This window comes from Saccostrea cucullata, unplaced genomic scaffold (genome assembly GCF_032062105.1).
Source record: "Saccostrea cucullata isolate Sc308-1 unplaced genomic scaffold, CSIRO_AGI_Scuc_v1 ctg179, whole genome shotgun sequence".
In the NCBI taxonomy this organism is placed as follows: domain Eukaryota; kingdom Metazoa; phylum Mollusca; class Bivalvia; order Ostreida; family Ostreidae; genus Saccostrea; species Saccostrea cuccullata.
The window spans coordinates 122,312-149,598 of record NW_026932316.1 but is presented as its reverse complement, the minus strand read 5'-3'; the positions used below and the strand labels follow the sequence as shown (position 1 = coordinate 149,598).

The window sequence follows — 27,287 nt, the reverse complement described above, 5'->3', positions numbered from 1 at the left end:
ATTTTCTCTCGTAATTACGAGAAAATAGAGTTCTCGCGAAAAATTGATTTAAAATAATTGACAATTTGAAAAAAAAATTAAGTGCCCGTCATGTGATTAAAAATTACAATCGATTTCCCCAAATGCGTTATTATAATTTCTTATTAAACTTTGTTCATGAATTAGCCCTACATGCATAAATGTCCATAAGTTGAGACCAAGACAGCTTAACTAAATTGAATGCATTAAGATTTGTATTAAAAGTCTACGCAGACTAAACATAACCTCTTGATAATTTCAGTAAAACATGAATATTTTAAGGATTGTTGGAAATTACCTGTTTTTAGGTAATTAAAATCAATTTCAATTTCTTAATTCCAATAAGTTTGTTGGTTGTAGATCATATTTTGTTTGACCTTTAGATTCTAACTCAGACTTATTATTCGTAGAGATGGATTTTATGGCAGGCAAAAACATGAATGCATGAAATATAATGCTACCACAGTATAAGTAGGTTCCTACTTCTAGATTTATTTACATCTCACTGTAATTGTAATACAGGCGACACTTGCAATAATTGGGACACACTTGTTGGATATTTTAATGGGTTTTTTTTTTTTGTTCCTTAAATTTCATTATGTATACAAAATATATTTTTTTCTGGAGATTTTGGTAGATGGACGGATTGATGGATGGATTTGAAAGACAAATATTTTGCTTTAGCAATTAAAAAAACCTGCCAAATTTCTTTTTTTATTATATTCGTAGCAAACTGTAGTATTTTTGCATCAATTCGCTTAAGCGAGAATCTACATATGGAGTGGTCGATAGTTTTTTTTTTGTTTTTTTTTAAAATATTAATTTCTTTTAGGAAAATATCGTAATGTCGAGTTTGGCTTCCTACATTTCAAGGCAGATTATATTTAAAGTGATTTTATTCACTTTTAGCTCTATCAACGAATAAAAACACAATTTTTAAAAAAAGAATGTTTATTAGACAGTGTCTTTTTTGTTAATATATAAAACTATATAAAAGTTCTCTTTAGAGATTCGAAAAACAATTACCGGTATTGTGTTAGCTCCCATAAGACATTTCCTGATTTTTCCCGTTATTTCCCGATCCTGAAAAGGAGCACACATCGGATTTGACCGATCGACAGAGAATGCTCACTCCCCCATGACACCTTATCCCACATTTGATGAATGTAGATCCGCGTTTGCTCTGTTCCTATTAAGTATTGCTTAATGGCCTTTTGAGTTTGAACTTTGTTCGTTATTCCCATACAATCTGTTTGACATCTGAAAAGTATATTTATTTATCCTGGTCTAATTTACATTTCTTAGATTGAATGTTTGATAAGCTAAAATCTCCCCGTTTTAAATTCATGACAATTAAAAAAATCATTTTGCAAAGAAGGAAACTTTATCTTGTGCCAAAATCTCTGAGATATGAAATAAATTATTAAGAAAAGATTTAAAGTAATGTAATTTGCTGCAAGTATTATTGTTTCATTAAAATTCGTGGGCATCAATTTTCGTGGGTTTATTAAAAATCACTGTAGGACACGTAATTTCATGGATAATTATCATAAAACCAATGCACACGCGGGTGCTAAAATAGAAAAAAAAACTTGGAATGGCCTAACAACTTAACATAGATATTTTCCTCGATTTGTTCATCTAAATTAACGAAATCTTTTTTCCTTCAGGAGAACCGAATGACTCTGGAAGAAATGAAAATTGTTTACAAATTTGGTATAGAAATGCTACTTATCTTTGGAATGACATCTCTTGTGACAGTAACATCAATGGCGGATACATTTGTCAAAGTGAGTGACGGTATTGTTATACAATGTATACAAATAAGAGATTATTATAATAACACAAACAGATATGGGATCCAGGACTTACAGTTGAATAACTGCTTGCTTTAAGTTCAAAACCTCTTTCAATCGCACTTTAAGTGAATATTATTACAAGACTCATCTATATAATTCCAATCTTAATTTTATTTATTGATTCCCTGTGTTTTGATTGGACGAGAACAAATTCAAGAAAAAGTTTACACATCGATGAATTTTTCAATCAGAGCTACTTTCTTGACCTAGCTTCTAGGCTGTTGTAAAAACAATGAAAACAGATACTTCTAGTCCGTTTTAGCTAAATTATTATAACAAGAAACTTGAAATAAAAAAAAAGCAAAAAATGAGATAAACAGGGCTGACAGACGGGAATATCATGTTTATGTAACTGTCGGATCACGAGTGTGAATTATAAAAATTCGATGACCATGTTGTCATTTTCTCGACGTTCCAGATTAGCTCATATGGTATCGTTGTGATAGGGAAAAGAAACGTACCTCGGACTCTTGCCTTTTCAGCATCAAATTTATATATTTACATCCTAAAGATCCCATATTCTCCCTAAATCTTTGAACGAACCAGAGCAAATCGAGGACGTCGTCGGTCTGCAACTTTCGCTATGAGAGTTAAAAATTGTCGTTAAAGCTCTACTGACATCATAAAATAGCCGAGAGTGTAAACAAATAGCCGCCATATTTCATCGATAGACGCCATATAAGTTCGTGTTCTATTGTTACTTTCTAACTATGTATACACCCAAATCATCGTCACGCGCCAATGCATTTGTCCAGTGACCAAGTACACCGTGTACCTCGAAGTGCTGGTAACAAACCTATCACGAATTTTGCAATAGGTTAAGTTGCAAAAAGACCAGAACACATCGTTATAGCATCCAATATAAGAGAGTTGCAGTAAATATATGCACAAAACACACAAGCACAACAAATAAGACTGCTCACTTCCGAACGTGACCGACACCGCATGGTCATGCATGCAAACTCTAGGTCAATGAAACGTTTGTTTACAGTCAAGCGTTTCAAAGCATTGATCGGGGAGCAGTAATTATTTGTAAAATGAAAGGAGAAATCCAATATTTGCATGAAAAACGTACTTGTTAATAAACTTCACAAGGAAACAAGGTATAATTCCCCATATTTAAAAAAAAACAACATATTCCTGGATTGCATATGAACAGTTAAAACATAAAGGGGTTAGACTTGTAGACCTGAAAGGGGGGGGGGGGGTAGTGAGGTATACATTCTTTTTGATGGCTAAAAATGCAGCCATTTAAATGATTTTACAATGGTTTAATATTTTTTCAATTAATAATTTTGATACTATAACCATTCCTTTCAATATTTCTACTCTGGAATGTATAGGTGTGCCAAGAACAAACAAAAAATGATAACATTTCTATTTTTTTATCACACATATGCCTCATTCATAGAAGTCATGACTGTTTAGGAAGAATTACCATTTTGAAAGGAAAAGAAATTATTTGCACATATTCAGTAGGTAGTTTGGAAAATTATATGTGCAATTAACCCTGCTCCTAAAGATATTTGATGAGTCAAGTCTTCATAGGAATTTTTCCTGAATGTTAGAATATAGTTTTATTCCAGTAATTAAAAAACAAGTTTATGAATAAAATGTATTTTATTCATTCTTTTCTTTTCTCTCTATCTTTTTTACAGAAGTAGAAAAGTATCAAATAATCAAACAATGTGTCTTGTTTGGCAATGAAAAATATTCTCAGCCATAAATGATGCTCACAATATTTTATAACAATTTTTTTTATTGGTATATAAACAATTCCATATAAATTGTAAATTGATTATTATTAAAATGTTAGGTACATGTAACTGACAACAAGAGGCCCACGGGCCTTATAGGTCACCTGAGTAACATGTAACAACTTTCCAACAACTGAATTTGGTTTGACTAATTTAAACCAAAAGCCTTGAAATTCATAAATTTGAAAGAGGCACCATTGTTTATCATAACTAGATACACTTAGCATGCTTAATTTGGTTACTTAATACCTAAAAACAGATCAGAGTAACAGAGAGAAAATGCATTTCCACTTTATAACCAACAGTTGTGCACACCAACCCAGAGGAACCACTGACCCTGGAGTGACATATTTCAAAATTTTGGAAATTTTATAAATTTCATTTTATCAGAAATGGGTGATTAAAATCAAAGAACAGATTTCAAAGTATTACTTTATTTTCAGACTATGTATCACCCCCCCCCCTTGTCCCGCATCTGCAGTACCTCTAATGCAGGGGCCCTGAAATTCACCATTTTGGAAGTGGCATCTTTCTTCATAATAAATATATACTTAGATCATTGGCATTATACCAAGGAGCAAAGGAAAATATTTCCAAAGAATTCATTATTCATGCATTTTTACAATATAATCATTATAGAGCCCCACCCTAACACCAGAACCCCTGACCCAGGGGTCATGAAATTCACAAATTGGGAAGAAGCATCCTTCCTCATCATAACTATGTACATTGTTCTTTGGTTTTATACCCAGGAACATAGGAGAAGATTTTTTAAGAATTTATGCATTTTCATTATATAATCAACAGAGCCCCGCCCTAACACCAGAACCCCCGACCCTGGGGCCATGAAATTCATAATTTTGGAAGAGGCAGACTTATTCAATATAACAATGTTCTCAGTTAGTCTATTTCATACCCAGGAGAAGAGAACAAGATTTTTAAAAGAATTAATTACTTTCACTATATAAACAATTAAAGAGCCCAGCCCTAATACCAGAACCCCTCACCCATGGGCTATGAAATTCAAAGTTTTAGAAGAGGCACTTTCGCTCATCATAACTATGTACTTAGTTTGTTTGTTTAATACCTAGGAGCAAAGAAGAAGATTTTCAAAGAATTAATGCATTTTCACTATATAACAAATAGAGCCGCGCCCTAACACCAGAACCCCTGACCCAGGGGCCTTGAAATTCACAAATTGGGAAGAAGCACTCTTTTTTATCATAACTATGTACATAGTTCTTTGGTTAAATATCCAAGTGCAGAGGAGAAGATTTTTAAAGAATTTATGCATTTTCACTATATAATCAATAGAGCCCCCCCCCTCTAACACCAGAACCCCTGACCCGGGGGCCATGAAATTCACAATTTTGGAAGAGGCAATCTTATTCAACATAACTATGTACTTGGTTAGCTTAATTAATGCACAGGAGCAGAGAAGATTTTCAAAGTTATAATGCATTTCAATATACAGTCAATTTAGCCCCGCCCTACCACTAGCACCCCTGACCCTGGGGCCATGAATTTCACAATTTGGGTAGAGGACTCAAGGCTGATTACAATCATACCAACAGTTTGACTGCTTGATGTCCTGGAGTAAAGAAGAAGATTTTTAAAGATTGTACTAATTTTAGTGGTTTTTGCCCCAACCCCCAGTCCCCAGGGGGGCAGGGACCATGAAATTCAAAATTTTTGTTCCCCTTCACCCAAAGATGCTATATGCCAAATTTGGTTGAAATTGGTTCAGTGGTTTCAGAGAAGAAGCTAAAAATGTTCAAATGTTAACACACGACGAACGCCGCACGACAAACGCCGCACGACGACGGACGAAAACAGATAGCAATAGGTCACCTGAGTTTACTAATGTGACCTAAAAATTGAAAATTGTCCACTAAAATTAATAAAATTGTGATACTGTCAGTTCATAAAAATTATTCACAATTCAATTCCAAAAGTTGAAAACAGAAACAAAATAAAATTTTCATGCACATTTGTTTACAAATTGATTTCATATACATATACATGTATAAATAATTCCAAACCATTGAAAATATAAGATTTTTCATATGTTACCAAAATTTAAACAAGGAATACATATATACATATTATATATTTCAATGGTGTTGACAAATTGAAATTTATTAAAAATGTAATATGGTAATGAAAATAAAAGTACTAAATATAAATTTTAAAAGTAAAAAGATCCTATGAGAAATAAAGCACATGTATTATGAAATTTAACATTTACTGGTACTTTCCCTGTGAAAAAAGGCAAATGTTAAACCTGCCATGCAAGAGAAGAGGTTGTACATGTACCAATTGCCAAAATCCTTGCTGTCCATTCAAATAAAACACAAGTACGCAGGAAGTATGATGGATTATTACCCTATACATAGGTTGGCTATCTGGTAATGTTATGATGTTCACCCTTCCTCTATGATAAGGTTCTACATCAGAATTGGTTTACATGTATTTCGGAGATCTCACAATTACTGTTGTCAGCTCATTACAATCCTTATGCTAGCCATAGCACAATCAATGTCACCATGGGAAACTTCCAAGCAGAAATCATTTTCTAGAGGCAGCAGCTGAAAACAGAGATGGCAGTCAGTTGGATTCAACATTGCAAGTATGTACTGTAAAAAATTTAATAACATTTTATCTCATATATTTCTTTTTTTTTCATTCTAGTTAATATTTTTTTACTATACTTGTAGGATATTTTAACACAAGTGGATCTTTAACTTAGCGAAATTTTCATTCCAGTAGAATTATCAAGAAATCAACTCACATAACTTTCAAAGAAATATCACAGAGAAAACAAATAGAAATGGAAATAGAGTCATAATGTTTGTGACATTCTATACCATCATTTTATATGATTTTTATTGTGAGGTAAAAATGAATGTAACGTATATTTCCTACCTTTATTTTACTCTATTTACAGCAGATGCTGTTTTTATAGTTATAAAAACTACTAAATTTGTTACTAATTCTTCATTACAGTGTGTCGCCCACTTTTCGCGAAGTGGTTAGAGCATCTGCTCTAGAGTCGTGAACTAAGGACTCAATCCTTACGTGGCGGGTTCGAATCCCACTGTAGGACGTGGATACCGGTCCTTTGGATAAGACCGTATAAACTGAGGTCCTGTATCGCAGTAGGTGCTGCATGAAAAAGATCCCTCCCTGTTCAATAGACCTAGGACAAAATTTGCAACTCACCACCAGCAAGTGGTGGCGTCTCCATATGAGTAAACATTTTTGAGATGGACGTTAAAAATATACAATTAATCAATCAATCATTAAATCAATCAATCAGTGTGTGCCATTCACAAACCTTGATATATCTTTCCACATCTTATATTCATCGCCCCCAGCCGGCCGCCTCTTCTTCATCACTTTCACCATTGTCATCATCCTTATAACCAGAAGATCCAAATATAGCATCTCGTTCATGATCTCATTTGTTTAATTAGTATCCTGTGTGTTTAAAAGATAATGACAGCTTGATATTATCGCAATATTCATATAAGACAAATCAAATAATTAATTATTCTGATTTCTTCAATTATAAAAGAAAAACTGACAAACAAATCTCAAAACTAATTTTGTGACAATGGTAAAATAGATTGGGTTGGGCCATAACTGAATGCAAATACAGCATGTGTAAATTATATTATTATATGCACTATAATGCAGCTGGTCAAGTCTGCAATGCACCTATCTCACTTTATGCATTAAAGGAAATAAATGAGTTAATCAGAAAAGATAAATGAATATTACTTGAAGATTAGCAGTGCACAGATGCTTTAATACTTTTCATTTTTGCATTCTAGTTAGTACTTACATGTTCATGATGTTGTGCTCCAGGTGATCGGTTTCTTCATCGTCACAATAACTGGCATTGTCCGAAATATCGATGTTCATACTGCTGACACTCTAAAGCAATATAAAACGATTTAATTTTACAATTCGCCAACAATTGTACTTATCTATTGTCACTTTTATTCGTGAAAAGCTATAATAATTGCTCCCCTGTGTTTACACATGTGCTTTTGGATCTACTTTCATTTTCACTCCAGTCTTTCCTTTGCGCATGGGCAAGACATAACACGGTCAAATCGTGCAGAGTGCAGACGTGTCGTCGGTCGGTCAGCTGAGGTCCTGTCACATTGCAAACTTTTTACGGAGTAAATATATTTTTTGGTTCGTAATTTATTTTTTAGGTGCTTTTGCATTTATGCTCGTTTATCTTACCTTCGGCTTCGTCTTGGATATTTACAACCAGGAACTTCAGCTTTTTAGTGCACGTGGACTGCACAGCTGCACAAGTGCCAACTTCTGTGACTATGTAACTGCGTGTTATCAGCGTTGCTCAACACCAAAGATGCTATCAAAAGCATTTATTTTATCTCAGAATTTGAGATACTTCGGCCTTTTTATTTTATTGAATAAAAATTTTACAAATAGGCCTTGGCGAATATCCTATTCGAATGAAACCGACTGACTAAATCAGTCGTGCGTGACCACACAATTGGGTGATACCTGGGGAAGGTATAATGCCCTGATAGTATAATGCCCTGATTGACCTGATTACACATATAGGGTGAATTCACCATGCATCGGATACCCTTGTACTTCAACAAGTTCTAGCGATATCGCTACCGACGGAAAATTATCAAAATGGAGTTTAACATTTAGTTTGTGATTAAAATATCAATTTGGGACACAATTACATGCCCTTTATTGAGAAAATATCCTCAAAAATCGAGTTTTTAGTGATAACTCAAAATTCACCATGGATCGGAAATTGTTTACCATGCATCGGACAGACGGCATTTTGACCAGAAAAATATCATACCTTTATCAAAGTGCTTTAAAATGCTTGATATGGATATATTTTTATCTTTTATCTAAGAAACAACCCTCAACTTAAATTTAATTGACGATATCGTTGCACAAATGTAGAACGATTCAATTAAGAGACCTCAGTCTGCCTTAGAAATGCTTTAAAATGCTTATAATGCGGTAATTCGCGCCCTTTTTTCTTGGTTTATCATACTCTGTTTTGTAGAAATAAATTGAGTCAAATTCCAGACGTCATATATCGATAACTTGTATTTTGACGGAAAATATAGAGTTTTTATTTTCTTTTTCCGCAAAAAACAGCTATCAGCTAGGTTCTGTATGAAAATGGTAGTGCTTACCATTGCATCGGAAAGTGTCCGATGCATGGTTAATTTGTGTCCGATGTACGGAGAAATGAACATACTAGTGAAAATCAGCTCTAAAAAGAATTATACGAACATTGAAGTGAAATTTCTTTAAAATTTATGTAAAATTACCAATCTTTGACTTTATTTACCAAAGTCTGACTCGTTCCGTGGAAGTCGAATTTTAAGAACGATAACTCTAAAAATCGCAAAATCATAAATTTCTGGTTATTCCCCTTTGATGATGTAAAATATGACGTAACTTCAAGGCCATTCTCGGGGTATTTTTATCACAACATGATAATAACAATCGGTATCATTAAAAAATTTAAATCTTCAGCTTCTAGACAGAAACAAATAAATACACGGAACTCTTAAGTTGAAAGAGAATTTATTGTCTAAAGTTGTCCGAAGCAAGGTATGTGTCCGATGCATGGTGAATTCACCCTATACTGAAATAAATAGTTTTTATGTGCACAAACAATATTATTTTTATTGAAAATTATTAATATTATCATGTTCTATTAGAATCATGAAGAAAATGCAAAATAAAATTATTTTTATTAAGTTTTATTTGACAGATAAAATTGACAGGGGTATAATGTCCTGATTTTAGGGTATAATGACCTGATGACCTGATAATATTAAAACCTACAATAAAAGCAATTTTTCATTATATTTACTTCATTTTTCAAATCTGGTTTATTTTTAGTGGGATAAATAAAAAGTTTACAAAAAGTTTTTCTGAAAAATATCGATTTTCAATTGCTCAAAAGCACTTTTAAGTTAACATGGGGTATAATGTCCTGATTTTGAATGCCCTGATTTTCACTAATGACCTGATTCAAATACTTATGCCTATACTCAATCATTGAAATTAATGAAAATATGAAGATCTTCCTTAAACTTTTATGTTCTTTTTTAATTTATTAAGGTCTTCCGTTTCCAACGGAAGACCTTCTACTGATTGTGTTGGTAAAGATTATTATTCTTTTTTTTTCTTCTACTTCCTAGACGCCAACTTTGAGGCCTCATATTTCACTCATTTCTCAACGGATTTCGCTCAAATTTTCAGAGGTTATAGACGTTTATAAACTCTATCAGAATAATGACTAAAATTTCAAAAAGTCACTTCCGGTTTTGAGTTATTCCCTTTTTAAACGAAAAATCGTAGGCTTTCGTTTCCGGATAAAGGCTCAGAGACCACAAAAGCTGGAGCAGAAATTTTACTTGTTTTGGATAACAGAAGGATTGAAGTTGTGCACATCTATTTTTGTTTTTCGATTTCTGCATTCAAAATGGCGCTATATAGGGGTCAAAAATTAGAACGCCTAAAAGAGCGAAAATTTACACATATTTTCCTTTTTATCTTGAAAACTAAAAATATTTTGTTAAGACATGTTGAATAAAAGTTGTGCATAATTGCAAGAGCTTTCATTTGATATCATTAAATAGGGGCTGGCCCCTAAAATTAGGGATCTAGTGACCTTGAAAGTTTTTGCTATATATCTCAAAAATAAGTAATATTTCGAATCACTTTTGATAATAAAGTTGTGATTTAACATCTTACTGATCTTATGATATTGTTATTTTGTTCTAGTCTTGATTAAAATATGTACAGGTAATTCTTTTCGCTCAGCTCGTAAATGAGAGTTTCTCATGCGTGTATATAAAACAAACTTACTTTAAATAAAAATCATGGCTTTATTGGTTTCTAATATTCTTTAGAATAAAGTTCTTGAAGTGTTTTGTGTTTTTTTCCCAAATTGTCATGCTTATTTACTAAGCGCACGCCTTAAAATTCACATTGTTTGTTTACAATTATATAACGCGCCTCCCTCGATAACGTGGGGCAAAGTCGGTCACCGGGAATCAATCGGCGGGTAATCCAGCGACCCACAGTTATACACAAATAAAAACACAGAATGGTTAAATTCATTTTTTTAAATGTATTAAATTGTTGCTTAATACTATCTCTGTCCTATGAAAATATTAATTTGTTCGAGTCTTGGGCGCGTATTATAGGAAAGAAAGCTAGACGGTTCTCATCTCGCTATTGAAGGTAAACTTTTTAGTCTTTATGCGTAGAATTGCAGTAAACTTGCCATAAGTAATAAATATTTTACAAAGCTGTATCATATCTCGTTTTTAAAATTAGGTTTTAAACGTGTTCCTTGGTTCCCCTTCAGAGTTTTCAATGGCATCATTTTCATTTTATTAATCAAGATCTTTCCAAGAGAAAGAGTTATAGAAAAAGATACAAACAATATGAACGAAAACGATAAACGCCCGGATCTAATATAAAGAACACTTAAAGAGTCAATAAATACAAAAATTATTTACCGCGCGATTCTCACATTCACCTGGAACCCAGATTTTAAGCTTGTGTACCATTGCGTAATCTTACGATTACACGTGTCCAAGAAAATCTAAAGCGACACACCGCGGCGAACCATTGACCCCGTAGCCATAGACAAAATAATTAGTGTATTAAAACCATTTTACAATTAATGGAAAATTATTATTGTCGGATATTTGAAATTAATATGTTGACTTATCTTTGTTTTAAATTTTATCGTGATACATGTTTCTAACTATCTAGGCTTTGTGTTTGCTTCCATCACTTGTTGACATTAATTTACACAGCGTGGTCAAATGTTAAATCGATGTGTTCCCCGAGCGTCTAAAACCTTTATAAACAGTATAATTATCACACTCAATTAAGAGGCCCTCTGAGGGTCGCGGGTGGCGTTTACCTGTGTTACCTGTGTATGAATAAACTACCTGACTTATAAGTTTTATAGGAAAATCTTAGAGACAAGTCCTATAAAATGAATTAAATTTTAAATATTTTTTACTCATATGTTCAAAGTATCTACTAGGTATTTTAGTCAATCCATATTAATCAATGTTTCAAAAATCCTACCATTAATTCCTATAAATTGAATTAAATGTTTTTCAAATGTTATTAAAAATATTTTTCTACTTAAACTTTCAAAGTACTTATTTTAATTTTGTTGTATAAAACTACCTTCATTTAAATTAGAAAAAAAATTATTTTATATTGCTACATGTATTTGATCTTGACATTGTAGATATATTCTATTTAATTTTTTTCAATACATCCGTTGAATACTTTTACTTTTTTTAATGTCTGTTTTAGCTAAAGTTTTAAGCATTTACTCTGAATACATTTAATGTATCATTTTCAAAATCGTTTTAAGTCTCCATAATAAAACTTGTGATGGCTCATTTTACACCTGTCCTAGCCTCAAAATCGGAGCTTATGAGATGAGAGACTAAACCCAGTAAATGTGAAAAAGTGCTAATAAATGTAAAGAACTGAAGTGATATAAACTCTGCTTCCCATATTAATATAAGATATGAAAAGCATATTAAATAGTACTAAAAATGTGATTTTAATGAAGAGTGTTCAAAGTGTTTCGTGTATTTTAAAAATTAAATATTTGTAAATAATAAACTTGTCATCACTTTACATACATTGTTTCATAGTGCTTGTAATGAAATGTACTGAAATAAAAATAAAAATATTCATATGAAAAAAACATTTGTTTGGTGTCTTGAAATATAGTTATTCAATCAAATAAATTATGGTTTGGTACATATTTAATACTTCATACTTTATCAAAAAAAATCAATATGTTTTAATTAGACTGTTAAATCAAGATAACACAGGTAATACAGGTAAACTCTACCCGTGTCCCTAAGAGGGCCTCTTAATTGAGTGTGATAATTATACTGTTTATATAGGTTTTAGACGTTCGGGGAATAAACCGTTAAATCTAATTTTACAAACTTATGGAAAACATTATTTTCTGTTAGTTAATCGAATCTTTCAAAAATATTTTAAAATATATAAGGTTAAACTTTAGAACAAAACGCTGGGGTATTTATTTTATATGTACATTAATCAATCTTCAATTTTTATAGTTCGTTAGTTAATTGTGTAATTTTACTTTTCATTTTGACGATCATAGTGTAAGGACTGGCGATCTGCGGTTACTTAACTTCAACCAATATTGATTTAAATGTACAAGCTTATATTTCTTTGTGCTTTTAACACACAAATAAATCTGTTTACAAAACAAATTTTTCCAAACACATTTTTTTTATCACAGATTTTTACCATGGCTATTTCATGTTTAAACTTAAAGAAAATCTTCATAAGGATCTAATTAGAATTATACTCAATGAAATGGACTTAACATCGATAAGTATCTCCGCACCTGTAAACTTCATAAGTGACTTTTGTGCTTGCACAATGCCCATTTTTATTACAGGTTGAATAGTCAAGTTGAAAAAATAATTCAAGATTTTAAAGCAATGAATTTAATTTGTGTAATAATTCAATCAAAACCTGTAATTGATTAGTATAGTGTGCTAACATTTTAATTTTGTTCCGTGATTTTAAAAATATCAGTAGCAGGTTATACATTGAACATGTAAGTAGTAATAAACCCGCATTGTATGTACGGAATCGAAAATTTAAGAACTTATATAACAATCTGCAGCTACATGTACTGAATATTAGAAATTTACCATGTAATTACACACTTTTATTTCCTAATTTAAACTGTTGAAATCATAACCGACACCATAGTTAAACATTAATTGTCTTATAATCGGCACTTAATAGGGCCTTTGAGCAGGGAGGGATCTTTTTTGTGCCAGCACCTAAAGCGACACAGGACTTTGTTTTATACGGTCTCATCGGAAGAACAGGTCCCCACGTCCCACACTGGGATTCGAAACCACGGCGTAAGGAGCTGATCCTTACCTCGCGACTATAGAGCAGTCTCTCTAATCACTGCATTATGCGGGCAACCTTGGGGGATATAAAATGAAAACAATGAAGAAAACGGTCATTTAAAAAAGGGGTCGTTTTGAAATATTATTCTTATGAACTTCAGGGCAAGTATGAAAAACCATATTTATGAAAGCTTCCTGATATAAAAAAAATTACTTTTTTTCAAATCATGACTAGAGTTGTCCCTTGCAAAGTGATTGTGTATTTTGGGGGGTACTTGGGATGGGACGGGAATGAAACGGTCTGTTTAACTGTCCATATGTCTGTCTGTCCCTGAAAGTTTTTCCCAGAAGGCCAGGCTATAACATAAAGAAACCAGAAGCTTGTACTCGATACAAAGATTTCAAATGATCCTAGGATGTGTCATTGTATTTATTCAAGGCAATATTACTGGAAATTCAAGATCACTGGAGAAAAAATTAATGTTTTGTTGCATTCATTTATATGTAATCGAGAATATCTGTAAGCTCATACTTGATACAGAGATTGCTTGTGATAAAAAGGTTTTTTTTTAAGATTTTGACTCAGAAAATAGTATTTTTTCATTCTGACCATATTTGTTTAAGTTCATACTTGATCAAATTGCTTATAGTCCGCCGGTTTTCAGATGACTTAAATAAGGTCATTCTAACAAATTCAGGGCCAATGACAGAAAAGTTGTAAAACACCTGTCAGAGTTATGAATTTCTAAAAAATGTTTCAGATTGAGGGTTTGTCTTGACAAAGAGCCAAGGTTATTCTGTTAAAATCAAGATCACTGACAGAAGAAATCTGTTCTCTTCCAGGTTATGAACTAGTAATTTACGTGAAAATCATTGGAGGCTCTTACTTGAAACATAGATTACTTATGATTGGAGGTTGTGTCATGTCATCCTGATCAAAGGTCTTTCTGGCAAATCAAGGTCACTGAGAGAGAAAAAATGTTTAAGCATAACTTTGTAATTAAGATTCACTGGAGGATCATGATGAGAAGAAAAGGTTGTTTACATAAGAAAGTGCAGTAACCTTTACCCAAGGTCGGTACTTCCTGTCCACAACTCCAGCGGAAGACCTACTCGTTGCTTTGCAACGAGCTCGGCTCTAGTTTCTTTTATTTCTTAATTTTGTTAGTATTTTTAAGCTGATACATTATGTATAACACACATGCATTTTATTGTAGAATCTTACCTATGCATTTTATTATATTGTGCTATAGGTTGTTGGACACATTAATCAAAAAATCATTTTAGTTTCTTTGATAGTTTAAAATAAAATTATTAGTTATATGTTTTTTGATGAACAAAGTCGATCAAATTTAAGACTGTGGTAGCCAAACATTATTCTAATTCACAAATGTAGGGAAAATGAAAATATTTTTAAAATATCCTGAGGAAAATAAATGTTTTAAAACTTAAAGAAAAGAAATACTATGTTTTGCGTATTCTTATTTGTTAATTGTTTTTACAGTTACAAGCACTCAGTTAACTAAATTGAATTTATATCGTGAATAACAATTTCAGTTTTTTGGTCAGACTTAATAAATATTTCTTTTAATATTTATATAAAATGTTGAATGAGCAAAGTATCTTAAGGATACAATTTTAAGTATCATATTTCTAAAAAAAAAATAAATAAATAAAAAATGAACATGTATACATGTACGTCAATATTTATCCTCAATTCTATGGCAGCAGACAGTACAGCAAAATAAACTGATAATAAATTTGACCCCCCCCCCCCCTAAAAGGAAAGAAAATTGATCATGCATTGATTGGTTATTATGTCTGATAGTGTCAAAGGGGCATAGAGGCCATACATATCCTGTTTACTACTTCCCATTTATGGCTTCTGTAATTATCACACGTGTATTCCCAGTCAACCATGCTCTGCTGACCACATATTTCATAAACACACATACCTTATAGATTAATTTTGTAATTTTCCAATTTAACTACTACACATTTATACATTAAACACAAAATTATTTAAAATTAAATAGTCTAGCACATTTGATTTTATATACTTAGTACAATGAAGTAAATATTATTTTATCTTGATTATCATGTTTATTTTTGATCACATAAAAATTATATCTGTTCAACATTATTTATAACAATAACCTTATATTATTTATAAAAAAGATATCTTAGACACATTAATTTTTGTTTAATTTATTCACATTAGAGTACGTATGAAATTATATACCAGGTCATTTATTTTTTTTTTAAAAGTGAAGGTATTTAATTAAGTTTACAATATCAAATACTCATTAAAACTAAATTTCAGGGTAATTCGTTAGAAATGCATATTATAAATCATTCAAATTTGTTTTATACATACTAGTAAAAATTATTCGATTATCTCTTGTCACTTATAATTATTACTTCGATCAAAAATGATTATTAAAGTAGTATAAAACAAAATATCAAAATCAAAAAATTAGGTCATTTCATTTTTTTTTCTTGAAATGCTGCAAATATTTAAGGTATCAATTAAATTACATGTACTAAATCATTTTGTTTATGGAAAGTTTATGGGATCACTTGACGCTTTTTTCACGGAAATATCAAGTTATTGGATGAGTGAAAAAATTGATCTGGTTATTTTAAAAATCCACAATCTGAATCAAATTGTTTTGAAAGATATTCAACAATCAAGTCAATTCAAAATATCAGGTGGTGGATTAGGAACCTATGTCAGGTCATTTCAAAATATCAGCTAGGTCATCAACTTTTTTTTTTTACTATTAAATATAATAAAATTCTTAAAATGATATTTCTTTAAAACTAAGTGTACATAAATGTACAATTAGTACACTGTAAGTACTAGTATGGAATCATCAAATATAATCAATAATATTCCCCCAATAATTTATCATCATATGCATGCTTCTTTGACATTATACGATATCAATATGCTTCTATGTATATATTGCCAGGCATTTTCTCAGAAATACACTAGATATATATATATATATATATAAATATATATATATATTAATATTAATATATCATATAAAAGATGGTTATATAACTTAAGATTTTCAAGCAACTAATTCTTAAAAAGTACACATTCATTACATTTACATGTAAATCAGGACAATGAGGGCATTCAGAAATCAGGGCATTATACCCCGTGTAAACTTTAAAAGTGATTTCGCTCAATAAATAATATATATTTTCCCCCAGACTTCATTAAACTACTTTATTATAGGTTTCTTAAAAGTAATTTAATCAAACTGTAAATTTTAATTTTATATTTAGTTGGTTTTATAAGAAGTTTTTATACTATCAGGTCATCAGGTCATTATACCCTAAAATCAGGACATTATACCCCTGTCAATTTTATCTATCAAATAAAACTTAATAAAAATAATTTTATTTTGCATTTTCTTCATGATCCTAATAGAACATGATAATATTCATAATTTTCAATAAAAATAATATTGTTTGTGCACAAAAAAACTATTTATTTCACTATATATGTGTAATCAGGTCAATCAGGGCATTATACTATCAGGGCTTTATACCCTTCCTGATACCTGGTAAGCAGATAGTAGGGTTATCGAAAACTAATATGGCCGACTCAGATTTGGCATTTAAAAGACTTCAGTAGAGCTTTAATAATGTCAACATGGCCATGGTCAAGGACGAATTATTCTGGAGAATACGCGTATTTTTGATATTTGTTGACTTCAACAACATTCAATGAGTCTTTTTAAATTTATTTATTGATTGTTTTGACAATTTAAGTTGGATTTTATCGCTATCCATCTTGTATACGTTTCTTTGCTGCATAAAGTATTCCTACGCCGTACAAAATAACGGATTGTATGGCGGCCTCAAAGAGAAATGATTTTAATAATTTTAAAAATTTAATTGGAATTATAAGAATTAAACGTTCTTTTTTCAGAATTTATCGATGTGCAAACTCTGCCTTTTTACTCACAAACTTTACATAAAAGTGCTTCGCACTTTTATTCAGTTTTTGAGTAAAAAGGCAGAGTTTACACTCGATAAATTCTGAAAAAAGAACGTTTAATCCTATAGTAAACAGTAAAACATCACCCTTGCATATTTCATTTTCCTTTCGGTCGTCTTAACCAGTTAAACAATAAGTTTGTCATAACGCAAGGATTTATCATTGATAGGGTTAAAGAGTGGAGTTAAAATTTTATGAACGTTCACATACGGATGCGAGATTTCTTTGCTTGAATTTGAATCAGAATAAAACAAATTTTAAACAAAACGAAAAGAAAGCATTGGAATAATTTGATTTTAATGAATGAAGGAGGAATTTTGTGTCTAAAATCATGTCTTTTAAATGATGTTTTCCCGTCAAGGTACAACAGAGTCGTATTGTGATGACTTGAAACACAAAGAACAACAAGGAGATTGTGAGCCAAATATTGAGAAGATTGATAAAGTGGTATCTTTGAATATATAGTATATTTAGAAATGCAGCTTGCTTTACAAATGTCAGTTTGCATAAAAACGTTTAAACGTAGAATAACTAATAATATCATTGCCTCAGTAAAATAAAAAAATAGACCAGTTTGATTTAAATCCTAGAATGAATCTAGAAAATAACTATAATAAAATTAAAGTCTCTGTATCTTTAAAAAAATAATCCAGGTTGATTCAGTTCTTAGAGGAAATCGGTCAAAGAAAAACATCGAACTGACAATTGAGACTGCACTACATAAATTACGAGATATTTCCATCAGTAAAGAACCTACTCCCAAGGATTTGGACACCTCAATAAACTTGTTAAATAAAATTGTGAATGTCTCTAGAGGATTGAATGTCTCAATTCCAAGGACGGTATTTTCATTTCTCATTTCGCTAATTAAAAATATATTATAAAATCCCCCCTTTATCTTGACATTTCCTCAGATTTTACACATTGATCACATTTAGGTGATTGTGGCGACAATTGACAACCTTCTTGCTGACAACCATACTGATGTATGGCAGAACACGTCCACAAAAAAGGTTATTATGATTTTTGTAAGTTAGGTTTAGTATGAAAATTTTCTAAACCTAACAAGCATTTTTTAAATGATTAACTTTAATATCCCTTCAACAGGCGAGTGAAAGAGTCAATAAGATGTTCAGACTGGTAGACAAGGTTGGCTTACATGTCTTAGAAACCATCAAGGAGAACGAAACCATTAAGTTTAACTCAACCAAAAACATAGGTAACACGCATAAAAAAAACCAGCAGTACAATGAGATGATTTTTTTTCTTTTATCATCGGCATAATGCTTCATTTCAGAGGTAAAATAAAAATAAATATTTTTATTTCTTTTAGTTTTTACAGTTGCAAAGATTCCAGCAAAACAAAGTGTTATTTTCCCGGAAAACAATAGCATCTTGGGTTCATCACTAGTATTTCCTGTGCAGAATCAACCCTTTAATCAAAGTAATATCAGAGCTTAAATATAGATTATCTAAACAATTCATTAGCTCCAAATTTTAATTTTTACTTTGACTGAATAATTTAATTCTATAATTTTTTCAAAATTTAGATATCGCGTATCTTGCGGTAAAATACAAAACCCTTGGAAACTTCATTAACGACAACAATAGGTAGGATTTTTTTTACAAACTGACACATGTTCAAGATATAACTTGTGATTTTGCTGAAAAAATGTTTATGATTAATCTTTTTTCAGACATAGAGAACATTCAGGATACAACATTTCTTCTGATATCATGTCATTAACGCTCCCTGACCCTTTATTTGGAGAAACACTAGACCCTTCATTGCATATAAAGTTCTTAACACACGGGGTAACTCCTAATAATGCATTTTCAAATAAAAAGATCCTTGATATCTAAGTTAAGATATTCAACTTTCAACTTTATTTTTATTTTTTTTATTTTAGAATTCCCAAAAATCGATCAGCGAATGTGTATTTTGGAACTTTGACCTCAAGTTAGTGTTGAATTTATGAAGAAAAAAATTAAACTGTTTATTGAAAGAACTAAAGATACATCAATATTATTGCACATAGAACCATACTCGAAATTGAGTCTGGTGAAATAAGAACCATAATATATTACAGTAACGGAACTGGTGGGTGGTCAACACGAGGATGCAAATTACTCTCTACAGATGATCTTTATCTTCACTGTGAATGCAATCATCTGACAAATTTTGCAGTACTGGTGCGACCATATTCAAGGGTAAATATTTATATCTGTATGATATATATATAGTTATTACATGACAGCTTAAAAACACTAATGAAACGATTCCTACATATAAAAATAACATCAGTTAACACATACCTCTTCTTAAATAATATCAAGTCGCAAATTCCTAATTCTTCAGATGCAAGAGGAAGATAAGGCGTTGAGTTGGATATCTATAATTGGTTGTTCAGTATCCGTGTTTCTCTCTTTGCTGACAGCCATAATTTACATTGTTCTTTGGAAGTAAGAAATAATAACAACTAAACTACTTTTACTTAAACATCTTGCTCTGCTTTTATTTTTCAATTATAATCATGCATGATCCAAAATAAAATCTTTCGTTTTTCCTTCTCTTGCAGATCTATTACATGTGACGTCAGCAGAATGGTAAATAAGATCACGGTGCTTCTGTGTCTTAGTATCGCCCTGGCGTACACGATATTTCTATTGGGAGTGGACAAGATCCAGTATAAGGTAATGACAAAAAGGATAAATTTATCAATACATTTATTATACCTCTACTGATTTTTCGCTTTATGTTCTTATTCGTGCCACTCAAACGAACATAAATAATTTATAAAATAAACACAAACACGTATATTAGGATGTGAAGCGCTCTGATAGTGCAGTTTACTTATAATACACAAATTGTTACAAATACATATCAATCTTCTTTAATTGTCTTCCTTTCTACAAAATAAAACAAGATTTTTAAATATAAAATCTTTTTAAAACATGTAAAGCAAGGGCGGGTGGGTGGGGATTCAGTTATCTGCACTAAAAAGAGCCTTTGAATGGCTTTAGAATATTCTGTGCTTACAGCGGTCAGTTAAAACCCGTGCAATGAATATTTAAATGTCACCTGACAAGGTGACCAGCATTACAGCCAATAGATTACAGATATAAATAAACACGAACACGTGTTATTAGCAACATTGATAAATACATTTATAAAATTAAGTGATTAGATCTGAAAAATTCCCTAGAAATTGCTGTGAATCGGCTAATCGTCGTGCGTTAGTTCTTTGAGCTAATCCCTCGGTCGAAAGCTAGTCATGCTAATTCGCGATTATAACTTTTCATTGTGACGTCATAATAGAGCGACGCAAAAACACAATGCTTTGCGACGTATTTCATAGAACAAAACACAACAAAATAAGACGTTAACAACAAACAGAATGCAATAATTGCATTAGAATTAGGGAGTAACTACCTTCTAATATGGTAGTTGCGACGAATAATGATTAGTTAATCTGGAAATGAATATTTGTTTTAAAAGGTGATCTTTAGAATTTAAAATTGTATCTGTATAATTAAACAGTTATAGTATATCATTGCGGGAGTTAGCAAGATTCCAGTTCCCCTCGACCAGAACTATCTCCCTTGGCGCGCTGCGCCGTGGAAAATAGTCCTGGTCTTGGGAAACTGGAATCTTGCTAGCTCTCTCAATGATATACTTTAACTGTATAATATTTTTTGTTATTGTTGTTTTTCAAATCAATTTACTCTCATATACGTTAAACATGCTTTAGGAAATGTACATTACATGAACGACGCCATGTTTGTTTTTTTTTTTAAAAACTTACTCGAAATAAACATAATCATAAAGATATTATTTTCTTTATATACCTTTCCTTTACCTTTTCTATATGACTCTCAGAATGGTTTGGAGGGTAGTGCCAAAAAAATTGAGTATTTTAATCAGTCAAAAGTGATTGTTTCTTAGGTAATAAGAAAAACTATTGATAAAATAAACCATGACTAAAATAATGCATTTTTATTTCATGGTTGGATTTTAGTATACAGTTAAAGGGAGTTAGCAAGATTCCAGGTCCCCAAGACCAGGACTATTTCCCGAGGCGCAGAGCGCCGAGGGAAATAGTGCTGGTCAAGGGGAACTGGAATCTTGCTAACTCCCTCAATGATATACTATAACTGTTTTATTATAGCGATACAAATTCAAATTGTAAAGATCACCTTTTAAAAAAATATTTTATTTTTCATTTACAGATTAACTAATTATTATTCGTCGTAAATACCAAATTAGAAGACAATTATTCCCTAATTCTAATGCAACTATCACATTCTGTTTGTTGTTTGCGTCTTATTTTGTTATATGAAACACGTCACGAAGCGTTGTGTTTTTGCGTCGCTCTATTATGACGTCACAATGAAAAACTAAAACCGCGAATTGGCATGACTAACTTTTGACCGAGGGATTAGCTCAAAAAACTAACGCACTGTGATTAGCCGATTCAGAGCGATTTTTAGGAAATTGTTCAGATCTAATCAGTTAATTTTATAAAGGGAAAAATCAGTAGAGGTATAATAACATCGTTTATAAACTGTTTCAATTGACTTTCAAAAAAAGAGGAAAAATGGTAAATGCAAATTGTGATGCCTCTGCTTTATGTTCCAGGTGGGATGTACTGTGATTACAGCATTGTTACATTTTCTGTTCCTTTTTATTTTCTTTCTGATGCTGGCCCTTGGGTTGTACTATTTCAGTAGCATTTCACTGATCAAAATATCGTTTTCAAAAGCAACAACATTTCAAAGTAAAGCTAATTTCTTCGGAAAAATCATCTGGGGAATTGCAACTGGTGGGTAAAACGTTATTTTGTCGATAGGAAGAAAACCAAATATTGTAATTGAAGATCTTTGAGTATGTTAATATAGAGATATAAATATAATTAATCTTACTTTATTTTAGTTTTTCCAGCGTTTATAACTGCAACAACATTTGGAGTTGTATATTCCTTGAACAAAGACTACCATTCAAAGACCAGGTAAAAGATTTATAAATTTATCTTTACAAATTTTTGTAACGTATTGAAAGCCATATTAATTGTCACAACGCTTTCTACAGTTGCTGGTTATCACTTGAAAGTGGGGCTTTATATGGCTTCGTTGGACCTGTAGCTTGCATCGTTCTGGTAGATATTTAATTTACTAAATTCAAATATTTTTTTAAATCTCATTTGATTTAAAGTATTATGGAGGTTATACAATGCTTAATTTTTGGTAAACCAAACCCCATGATAATGAGTTAATGATAAATTTCATTTATATTTATCGCTCCTGTGTTTTAAATTTATTTGCAAAGCGATGCTGTACTTTCTCATTTGAATAAGCGCTATAGCGCTAACTTGGTTATGCATGCTGATAGTGTTACTAGCTTCATTTTTTATTTTATATATTAATTTTTGTTACTAATTTTATTTATTTTAGATCAATATTGTCATTGTTATTATCCTCTCAGTGACTCTTTGCTCGGTTGGATTCACACCACAAGATAAGACGAGGAACAGGATATTGTAAGTCAGTTTGAATTTTAATTCATTTTAGCTCTGTCACTGATTTATATTGTATCGGTAAATTTTTAGCATGATAACTGTATGTTACGTGCATGTCATGCACGTGGTGCCTAATGTGTACTTAAATTGGGTAAATATTTAATGAGTTATTAATCAGTTAAGCAGTTTTGCAAGTAAATATATATACTAAATGAAAACATGGATTTTTAAGCAATGATTTGCTATGTTCCATGGACTAGTATTACTGAAAATTAGAAGTTTAAAAGGGCCTATTTTATAGATAATTAAAATGTATTGTTTCAGAGCCGGAATAAAGTCCATCTGTACCCTGTTGCCTGTTCTTGGGGTGACGTGGTTGTTTGGCCTCTTGTCGATTAATGAGGATGTGGTCGTCTTTCAGTATATATTTGCTTCGTTGAATTCCTTTCAGGTATTTTTTTTGAAATTGCAATATAATTTTTTTCGGGAAACATTAAATGTTTTGTAGCTGGATTGGAAATTTATTTCGGGAGCAAATATTTAGCATAAATTTCAACAATATATTTTTCTCTAACAGAATGGTTAACTTAATTTTTTTTACTTGTAAAATTATTCTACTTTTATTTGATAAAATTAATGAGCGTACTGTACTAGTTAACATGTAGTTCATAGCTAAATCATAAAATAATTAGATTCTCTTGTATTATATAATTTGTTCTCTTGTATGTTTTAAGGGGCTTTTCATTTTCATCTCCAAATGTCTATTAAGTAAAAAGGTAAGGGCAGTAAACAACAAAGAAATGGTGATATTTTTTATCATTTTTTCCCAATTCTTGTTAGCAAATACAATTTGCTGGATTAGCGAAAATAAAATTCTATGCTTCAGATCAAAAAGTCGCTTGGTGAGAGAATACAAAAGAAAGATTCAGAAAATTGGAGAAGTAGGCTTTTTACATTACTTAGCAGCAATCCACTGTCCATGAAAACAAAAGAATTTTCTTCATTGTCAAAAGTGAGTATTTTGTTAGATACAAGAGATAAAACAGATATAACTTTAGATCAATTCTATCTTATACAATCATGCATTTGATGTCATCGTCTATCATATTTTTGAAACGTAATGCATCAGATATTACCATTGATGTTTATTTCTATCTGATAAGGTAAACAATACAGAGAAATCAATTGTATGTGCTTTCAGTTGGAAGAGAATCAAGAAAATATAAGTAAGTTATTTCTTAAATGAGACGACATTTTAACATTAAAGTTTATTGATATTAAAGATCCAATCTGAAGAAGAAGGTTCTATGAAAGGAGTAAGCGAAGGGAATTGCATTAAGGTATCTTCTTAAACACATGATTTATCTTTTAATAACATCTTGGTTACTTCTATTAACCTACTTTAACTGTGGAAATTTGTAATTTTAATATTTTTTTTCACTGTATTTTGAATTAATAATTTAAAAATATAAAAGCAAAATTCAAATGTATACTATGAAAATAAATTTGATATTTCAGGGTATTTCTTTCAAGAGTAGACACAGCGCCGATATATCTCTAAAACAATTATAGACAATTGATTACAACATGAAAAGATTCCACTAATTAGAAAAAAAAATAAGGAGGATCCTTTGAAGAAACATTCATCACCAAAGCAGTGTAAAATAGACTTCATACATTGTCGACAACATCTGATGCTATCGTGAGCCTAGTGGAAGCTCATTTGTTTTTAAATCTGAACTCTGGGATTAACTCCCGTTCAAACTTGATCAAAGAAAGTGACAAGGGTTTCACGTCGCTGACAAAAGAAGTACAATTTATACATGAAAATCGCCTAATGAGCATAGGTTCCATGTACAGTATGCCACGACTAAATGACTCTGACTGCCAAGTATATGTCCAAATTGGAGCCCATGACGTTCAAATTCTCGCAATAATGTAAAACAACCAACAAACAATCAGTCAATTATTGTAACTTAGCAGTTTTAATATTTAAATTTTCAACACTCTTAATTCTTTAAAAATACGCTAACTTGATTTGTAAATATCTTTTTAGAAAGGTAATTTAAATCGATTAGTTGGCTACAATTAGTATTTATTTGGTATCATGTCATCATACATAAAACAAACACACATAATTATACATGATCTTATAAAAGATGGAAGTTGGTAATCAGGATTTTATAAATAAATAATTCAACATGACTAGATAGATACCAGGATAACCACCCATTGAAGCTCGAGAGCTTATTTCCAATGGGGTCCTATCTTAAATAACTTTTAAGAATAAATAACAATACATTGTAATAAGTATTCCATCATTATAGCACTATAATACTTTTGGCACAATTCTTTTAGCATATAAACATCTAAATTTAGTTTAAGTATGACAACATTGACATTATCAATAAAATGTAAAAAATATTTTATAAACTAGAAATGAAACATATCACTTTGATGTTCTAAAATGCCTTTTTTTAAGATAAAACTCTTGACTTGTTTCTTAAAAGTGCCCTTTCCTTTTGTACATTTAATAGAGGCTGGTAAAAAAAATCCAGTCCTTTATGCCATTATAATAAAAAGTGTCTGTTTGACATGTTTTCACATGAGGTATAAAAAAATCTTCATTAGTGGATGCTCTAGTGTTGCGTAATGACACAGTTGATCTTAGAGTAAAGTTTTCTGTGAAGTAAGATGGCGCATAGCCATAGTATATATTATATACATGGTTTAACCATAGTTGTCTTACCCGATCTTCTAGATTCAACAAATTCAAAGTACTAAGAACTTTATAGTTTATAGTATGCAAAGGGGATAGATTAAGTATAAATCTCACCATTTTGTTTTGGCATATTTGTAGTTTCTTTTTAAGGCTCTTTGATAAACCTGCATACCATGCGCAGCTGGCATAGTCTAAGTGACATTGTACAACAGCAGAGCATCATTGCATTTTACTTATTATATCTAAAAAAACGAGTATAAAAAATGCAACCTATTGTTAATTTTTTTAACAATGGACTCAATAATGAATTCGCCTCTCAAAAATTGATCAATAAAAATTCCTAAGTACCGTATAACTGGTTTTTAATGCGGGTGCAAATTTTTGCGATTTAATCCTGAAATAGGTATATTTATTTTTTGCGATTTTAATTTTTGCGATTTTACTTTGACAATAAAGTCTATTTTTATTGAATTTTATTACTAGACATTTAAACAGTAAAGTCTATTTTTATTTTTCATTGAACAAACCAAAGCAATTTAAAATACAGGTGATTCTCGATGGCTTGAACTCCGACCTCTCGAAGTGAACCTCCGGTCCCGTTTTTTCCTCTATATAACTAAGCAAATTTACTCCTGATCTCTGGGACTTCTATCTCTCAAAATTCTCTGTCTCTCGAACCAAAACCTGGGTCCCGTTACACATAGTTCATTGAATTTTACTCTCTATCTCTCTAAGTTTTGATTGCACTTGTATACACGCCAATCAAGCGTAAAATAGACAGTCTGGACTTACCTGGAAACAGTGAAGCTGTTAATTGGGTGATTACATAGATGACACTACACCTGTGTGTTGTTATAATTAATGGGTTATTATTCACAGGGTAAATTAGAAACAAAGTCACAATTATTTTGAATTGAAACCGAGACGATAATTCTTTGAAATTAATTTATAGAAGTTCGTTTCAGTAAGTTTCCATAGACTATGAACTTTCATTTATGATTATAAAGAGTTTATATAATCTCAGTAGGGGAAATATTACACAAGAAATTCTTTTCTCAAGGACAGAATACCGATTAAGAAAAATCTGGTAAACACTGGTGAAGGACCCGATCAAGCCGCGGAATAGCCAAACCGACAATTGCTATTCGGGTTTCATATAAATAAATCTTGAAATACAATGTAAAAACAAATAAATATTGAATCTTTAGGAATTCGTTTTATTTATTCGAAAAACAATCATTGCTGTTGATATCAAGTATATTACCTGTAAAATACGATTGAAAACGTGCAATGGCATTATTTACATATACTTCCGGTATCTGTAAAAGTAGAACCTCCATGATCGCAACTGAAAATTCCGGATTTTATTTACGTATTTTTTGCGATTGAATTTTTTGCGATTAAGACTTGATCG

The 27,287-nt window shown here is 31.2% G+C and overlaps 1 protein-coding gene and 1 long non-coding RNA gene across 2 annotated transcripts; one reads left to right on the top strand and one right to left on the bottom strand.

The window, feature by feature from the left end:
- The first annotated feature begins 1,688 nt into the window (after nt 1-1,688).
- Nucleotides 1,689-26,223, top strand: LOC134234813 (adhesion G-protein coupled receptor D1-like). Its single transcript, XM_062716855.1, has 21 exons — nt 1,689-1,808; nt 17,997-18,082; nt 18,289-18,477; nt 18,574-18,648; nt 18,743-18,854; nt 18,969-19,079; nt 19,186-19,246; nt 19,333-19,450; nt 19,546-19,595; nt 19,726-19,846; nt 19,995-20,098; nt 20,215-20,329; nt 22,275-22,458; nt 22,569-22,644; nt 22,725-22,791; nt 23,087-23,172; nt 23,476-23,602; nt 23,886-23,927; nt 24,038-24,163; nt 24,435-24,467; nt 24,670-26,223. The coding sequence occupies exons 5-21, from the start codon at nt 18,764-18,766 to the stop codon at nt 24,721-24,723; spliced, it is 1,566 nt and encodes a 521-aa protein (XP_062572839.1). The 5' UTR covers nt 1,689-1,808; nt 17,997-18,082; nt 18,289-18,477; nt 18,574-18,648; nt 18,743-18,763; the 3' UTR covers nt 24,724-26,223.
- On the bottom strand, nt 5,527-7,803 carry LOC134234822 (uncharacterized). The gene is made up of 3 exons (XR_009985265.1): nt 7,482-7,803; nt 6,972-7,114; nt 5,527-6,222 (listed from the first exon to the last, which is right to left on the bottom strand). It is a non-coding gene; the product is annotated as an uncharacterized LOC134234822 (long non-coding RNA).
- Nucleotides 26,224-27,287: the final 1,064 nt, after the last annotated feature.

Coding starts and splice junctions, on each gene's coding strand:
- LOC134234813 (XM_062716855.1), top strand. CDS start 18,764: ATGTTCAGACTGGTAGACAAGGTTGGCTTACATGTCTTAGAAACCATC. Junction 19,596..19,725: donor TTTTGGAACTTTGACCTCAA/GTTAGTGTTGAA, acceptor AATATATTACAG/TAACGGAACTGGTGGGTGGT. Junction 24,164..24,434: donor AATTTTCTTCATTGTCAAAA/GTGAGTATTTTG, acceptor TTGATATTAAAG/ATCCAATCTGAAGAAGAAGG.